Source organism: Ranitomeya imitator, chromosome 2 (genome assembly GCF_032444005.1).
Source record: "Ranitomeya imitator isolate aRanImi1 chromosome 2, aRanImi1.pri, whole genome shotgun sequence".
In the NCBI taxonomy this organism is placed as follows: Eukaryota; Metazoa; Chordata; class Amphibia; order Anura; family Dendrobatidae; genus Ranitomeya; species Ranitomeya imitator.
In genome coordinates, this window is record NC_091283.1 from 349,067,916 (window position 1) to 349,074,989 (window position 7,074).

General features: G+C 40.7%; 1 protein-coding gene across 1 annotated transcript; it reads right to left on the reverse strand.

Annotated features, from left to right (window-relative positions):
* Positions 1–1,490: 1,490 nt before the first annotated feature.
* LOC138666540 (gastrula zinc finger protein XlCGF26.1-like) lies at positions 1,491–7,057 on the reverse strand. Its single transcript, XM_069754752.1, has 4 exons — positions 6,911–7,057; positions 2,443–2,633; positions 2,322–2,394; positions 1,491–2,228 (listed from the first exon to the last, which is right to left on the reverse strand). Exons 1-4 carry the CDS (start codon positions 7,055–7,057, stop codon positions 1,491–1,493), a joined length of 1,149 nt encoding a protein of 382 aa, XP_069610853.1.
* Positions 7,058–7,074: the final 17 nt, after the last annotated feature.

The following is a 7,074-nucleotide window of genomic DNA, read 5'->3' on the forward strand; positions in this document are numbered from 1 at the left end:
AGGGAGCTGAATACTTTCTGTACCCACTGTAAGTTTTAAAGAGGTGGTCAGACACCTCTCTCTTCCATGTGGTCTGGTATCACGTGTGGGTAGATGCTGTTGAACTTGATTAGGACAGTTGAAGAGGGAACCATCCAGTTTCCACTTGGTCTCATCTGATTAGTAAGACATCATCCTTATTAGAGGTCACATGCTTGGCGTCTAACGTTTGCCTTTGCAAATGTCCCGATCATGAATACCAGAGAAGTGCTGGTCAACCCGTTTAAGATAGTTATAGTGTCCACATAACGATGAAGTATTCTATATAAAAGGGGAAATATTTAGGATTGTTATATGCATTCTACTTGCTGATGGTTATTTTATTAAATAGTATAAAAACAGACAATTTTAAAAATAGCCAACAGTGCTAAAAGTGAGCCAAGAAAAGAACAAACAGGCATCACCAATGGATGGGCAGATAAATCACAAAATGTGACAAACTAGACAATAAATTCCTCAATGCATAACTTTAATGTGCCGGGGTGTAGAAAGACACTAGCCATAAATAATAATCTGTTAGTACAGAACCCCACTAGTTTGGACCACCGGTCCCCAATGCAAAGCTATATCAGTTGATAAGTAACTATAGTGTTAAAGTAAGTAGTAAACTAAACTCCTGCAATAGCGCCAGAGCTAAGGCCACAAAAGGTCCATAATAATAAAACCCCTAAGTCATAGATGTCAATCTAAGGTAGTATAGGTGAGGAAAAGTTACATAGTATAGAACTTACCAACATCCAAGTGGTGATGCCACAGCCCCAATGCGCATTTCGGCGCTGTGCCTTCGTCAGGGGACGCTAGTGTCTTTCTACACCCCGGCACATTAAAGTTATGCATTGAGGAATTTATTGTCTAGTTTGTCACATTTTGTGATTTATCTGCCCATCCATTGGTGATGCCTGTTTGTTCTTTTCTTGGCTCACTTGTAGCACTGTTGGCTATTTTTAAAATTGTCTGTTTTTATACTATTTAATAAAGTTTGTTTTTTGTTCATAAATACGTGTTTCCCTTATGAGTTTCATCTGATATTTCACGTAGAACGATAGTTTATCTTTTGATTTGGACACATTTGGATTTTTTATAGGTAGTCCTATTATTATTGTATTATATATTTTTTGTGTGTCCGTTAGCAGGGATTATCATTGGTTATTGCTGATGGTTATTGGCCATTCCAATCAGTATCATTTAGCATTCTAAAATGCTCTCCATTTTAGACTTGTGACTTTACTCTTACTGTAACTTTCCTTGTACAATTCATCAATAAATAAATTGTAGAATAAAATATGAAATTACTACTACTCTGTATTTTCTCTGATGTGTAAGAAGAGGCTTCTCCTCTGCGTGTATTCTTTGATTCATAAAAAGAGTGGATTTACAGGAAAAACAATTCCCACATTCTGGACAAGAAAATGGCTTCTCTCCTGTGTGAATTCTCAGATTTGCAACAAGATTTATTTGTTGGTACAACTTTTCCCACAATCTGAATATGAAAATGGCTTCTCCCCCCTGTAGGTATTTTTATGTTTACCGAGTTCTCCTTTGCTAGTAAAACATTTCCCACATTCTGCACATGAAAATGGCTTCTCCCCTGTGTGAATTCTCTGATGTACTGTAAGACTTGATTTCTTGGTAAAACATTTCCCACATTCTGAACATGAAAATGGTTTCTCCCCTGTGTGAATTCTCTGATGTACAGTAAGACTTATTTTCTGGTTAAAACATTTCCCACATTCTGAACATGAAAATGGCTTCTTACCTGTGTGAATTCTCTGATGTACAGTAAGACTTGATTTCTTGGTAAAACATTTCCCACATTTTGAACACGATATTGGCTTCTCCCCCCTGTGAGTGCTTTTATGTTTACCGAGATCTCCTTTGCTAGTAAAACATTTCCCACATTCTGCACATGAAAATGGCTTCTCCCCTGTGTGAATTCTCTGATGTACAGTAAGACTTGATTTCTTGGTAAAATATGTCCCACATTCTGAACATGAAAATGGCTTCTCCCTTGTGTGAATTGAGTGATGTTCAGTAAGATTTGATTTCTTGATAAAACATTGCCCACATTCTGCACATGAAAATGGCTTCTTCACTGTGTGAATTCTCTGATGTACAGTAAGATTTGATTTCTTGGTAAAACATTTCCCACATTCTGAACATGAAAATGGTTTCTCCCCTGTGTGAATTCTCTAATGTACAGTAAGACTTATTTTCTGGTTAAAACATTTCCCACATTCTGAACATGAAAATGGCTTCTCCCCTGTGTGAATTCTCTAATGTACAGTAAGACTTATTTTCTGGTTAAAACATTTCCCACATTCTGAACATGAAAATGGCTTCTCCCCTGTGTGAATTCTCTAATGTACAGTAAGACTTATTTTCTGGTTAAAACATTTCCCACACTCAGAACATGAAAATGGCTTCTTCCCCATATCAGTGCTTTTATGTTTACATAAATTTCCTTTGAGAGTAAAACATTTCCCACAGTCTTGACATGAAAATGGCTTCTCCCATGTATGAGCTTTTTGATGTTCATCATCTCTATTGTTATTCTCATTTTGCTTAACAGTCTGTAATGAATCAGAAGATGGAACCTGTTGATAAGGAGTAGATGATAAATTTCTGCTGTGAAGTGCTGGCGGTATATCTGGAATAATGTCTTGCTTTTCATATATATATGGTGTGATACTAGCCGCTTCAACATCAGTAACTGTCACGTGTTCCTGTGATGTACAGTCATCTGGCAAGAAAAAATTTTTTTTTTTCATAAATGCTGCTTTTGGAAACAAATTGTATTAAAATTCAGCTACTAGTTGACGAAGACAGAGGTACAAACTGTAGACTTCAATGCAAGGACTAATAAATTATATCAAGTCAGGAGGTTGTACAATTTTTAATTTCTCTTCTTTTACAGCTTTTCTTTAATCGCTTTATATTTCAATGTACTTGTCATCAAATTTTCTAATGAAGTGTTCAGTGAAAAATCATAAAGAGGCCTGTAAGTCAGTGCTATTAGGTGGTGTCACTGGAGTGTGGGATAGGAGTGCCAGCACACACAGAATGAACTCTAGTAAATAAATACTTACCTTTTCCTCACTCTTATGAGATACACCCCTATTTATACCTCACTGTTCACCTTAATTGATTGCAATTTTGCACAAAATGGATACTGATTATATCTCTTACTATGAACGTATGTGACAACACGCAGGTGACCATTACCATCTTTTTATGCAATGCACTTTATACTGCTTAAATTGCATATTACAGTACTTATTACAGGTGAAATCCTCCAGTTTTGCATATGTTATAAACTGGTCACATTTATCCGTGCTGTATGTGCTAACCGGCTCTCCTTCGTTTTTTAATTAATGGTTTTGTATTTCTTTTTTATCATGTCTAGTCACCTAATTAGTGTCTCAATTAAATTAAATACAATTTGTTATATGGAATTGACATTTGTTTTTTTTGTTCAAGCAGTTTTCTTTATTATCTTCCTGGCATCTACATGAACTATAGCACAGAATAAAGGTACCTTCACACATAACGATATCGTTAACGATATCGTTGCTTTTTGTGACGTAGCAACGATATCATTAACGATTTCCTTATGTGTGACAGCGACCAACGATCAGGCCCCTGCTGGGAGATCGTTGGTCGCTGAACAAAGTCCAGAACTTTATTTCGTCGCTGGACTCCCGTGGACATCGCTGGATCGGCGTGTGTGACACCGATCCAGCGATGTCTTCACTGGTAACCAGGGTAAACATTGGGTAACTAAGAGCAGGGCCGCGCTTAGTAACCCGATATTTACCCTGGTTACCAGCGTGAAAGTAAAAAAAACAAACACTACATACTTACCTACCGCTGTCTGTCCCCGGCGCTGTGCTCTGCACTCCTCCTGTACTGGCTGTGAGCACAGCGGCCGGAAAGCAGAGCGGTGACGTCACCGCTCTGCTTTCCGGCTGACCGACGCTCACAGCCAGTACAGGAGGAGTGCAGAGCAGCTGAGCGCCGGGGACAGACAGCGGTAGGTAAGTATGTAGTGTTTGTTTTTTTTTACTTTTACGCTGGTAACCAGGGTAAACATCGGGTTACTAAGCGCGGCCCTGTGCTTAGTAACCCGATGTTTACCCTGGTTACCAGCATCGTTGGTCGCTGGAGAGCTGTCTGTGTGACAGCTCTCCAGCGACCAAACAGCGACGCTGCAGCGATCCGGATCATTGTTGGTATCGCTGCAGCGTCGCTTAATGTGAAGGGGCCTTAAGGCAAAGGGGAGGAGCAGGATGGTCGTGTACAAAGAAGCCATGACTTTAGAGTAGATGTAAGGTTGGTATAGTAAATGGATTTTTGTATGTATTTTTATTACAAAATTAAGGAGCAAAGAGAAAAGGAGGACAAGTGATACATTGGCTTTTAAGACGTATATGGAAGCACTGGGACACCTGAAAATCAATTTGAAGCGGTGTTGTTATCTTGTCATGGTTGACAGTCTCAGGTCTTTGAGTTATCACCCAGCTTAAAGGGGTTGTCGGGGCTTTCTGTATAATTTGTGTGTGGTCATATCCAGCCTCCCCGTGCAGCACACAGTGCGAGGCAGCAAGGAAATGACTGATTAGACAAAGCAGGAAGTAAAAGGCTTGTACATAGGGGATTATAATGTGCTGTGTGCATCCATCCACACACACATCCATCCACACACACATCACTGTAGATTCTTCACAATACTCGTATGTCATAGGTACTGTGGGGACATGTGAAGCTCTGTCACCACTGTGGATGTGATTCAAGGACGTGTGAAGCTCTATCACCACTGTGGATGTGATGTGGGGACATGTGAAGCTCTATCACCACTGTGGACATAATGTGGGGATATGTGAAGCTCTGTCGCCACTGTGGATGTGATGTGGGGACATGTGAAGCTCTCTTACCACTGTGGATGTGATGTGGGGACATGTGAAGCTCTATCATCACTGTGGATGTGATGTGGGATTATGTGAAGCTCTCTTACCACTGTGGATGTGCTGTGGGGACATGTGACACTCTCACCACTGTGGATGTGATGTGACGTGACGCTCTCTCACCACTGTGGATGTGATGTGGGGACTTGTGAAGCTCTATCACCACTGTGGATGTGGTGTGGGGACATGTGAAGCTCTGTCACCACTGTGGACATGATGTGGGGAAATGTGAAGCTCTATCATCACTGTGGATGTGATGTGGGGACATGTGACGCTCTATCACCACTGTGGATGTGATGTGGGGACATGTGAAGCTCTATCACGGAAAGTATTCAGACCCCTTTAAATGTTCCACTCTGTTTCATTGCAGCCATTTGGTAATTTCAAAAAAGTTCATTTTTTTCACATTAAAGTACACTCTGCACCCCATCTTGACTGAACAAAAAAACAGAAACGTAGAAATTTTTGCAAATTTAATAAAGAAAAACAAATATCACATGGTCATAAGCCTTCAGACCCTTTGCTCAGACACTCATATTTAAGTCACATGCTGTTCATTTCCTTGTGATCCTCCTTGAGATGGTTCTACTCCTTCATTGGAGTCCAGCTGTGTTAAATTAAACTGATAGGACTTGAGTTGGAAAGGCACACAGCTGTCTATATAAGACCAAACAGCGCACAGTGCATGTCAGACCAAATCAGAATCATGAGGTCAAAGGAACTGGCCAAGCAGCTCAGAGACAGAATTGTGGCAAGGCACAGATCTGGCCAAGGTTGCAACAGAATTTCTGCAGTACACAAGGCTCCTAAGAGCACAGTAGCCTCCATAATCCTTAAATGGAAGAAGTTTGGGACCACCAAAAGTCTTTCTAGACCAGGCTATCCAGTCAAATTGAGCAACCTTGGGAGAAGAGCCTTGGAGAGAGAGGTAAAGAAGAACCCCAAGATCACTGTGGCTGAGTTCGAGAGATGCAGTAGGGAGATGGGAGAAAGTTCCACAAAGTCAACTATCACTGCAGCCCTCCAACAGTCAGGCCTTTATGGCAGAGTAGCTTGATGGAAGCCTCTCCTCAGTGGAAGACAAATGAAAGCCCGCATAGTGGTTGCTAAAAAACATATGAAGGACTCCCAGACTGAGAAATAAAATTCTCTGGTCTGATGAGACAAAGATAGATGTTTTTTGTGATAATTCTAAGCGGTATGTGTGGAGTAAACCAGGCACTGCTCACCACCTGCCCAGTACAATCTCAATAGTTAAACATGGTGGTGGCAGCATCAGTGTTTTTCAGCTGCAGGGACAGGACGACTGGTTGTCATTGAAGGAAATATGAATGGGACCAAGTACAGAGATATCCTGGATGAAAATCTCTTCCAGAGTGCTCTGGACCTCAGATTTGGCCGAAGGTTCACCTTGCAACAAGACAATGACCCTAAGCATACAGCTAAAATAACAAAGGAGTGGCTTCAGAACAACTCTGGCCCAGCCAGAGCCCTAACCTAACCCCAATTGAGCATCTCTGGAGAGACCTGAAAATGGCTGTCCACCAAAATTCACCATCCACCCTGACAGAACTGAAGAGGATCTGCAAGGAAAAATGGCAGAGGATCCCCAAATCCAGGTGTGAAAAACTTGTTGCATCATTCTCAAGAAGACTACTGGCTGTACTAGCTCAAAAGGGTGCTTCTACTCAATACTGAGCAAAGGGTCTGAATACTTATGACCATGTGATATTTCAGTTTTTCTTTTTTAATAAATTTGCAAAAATTACTATATTTCTGTTTTTTTTCAGTCAAGATGGGGTGCAGAGTGTACCTTACTGAGAAAAAAAAATGAACTTTTTTGAATTTACTAAATGGCTGCAATGAGAGAGTGAAAAATTTAAAGGGGTCTGAATCCTTTCTGTACCCACTGCAGGTTTTAAAAAGATGGTGGTCCGACACCTCTCTCTTCCACGTGGTCTTGTATCACGTGTGGATAGATGCTGTTGAACTTGATTAGGACAGTTGAAGAGGGAATCATCCAGTTTCCACTTGGTCTCATCTGATTCATAAGACATCATTCTTATTAGATGTC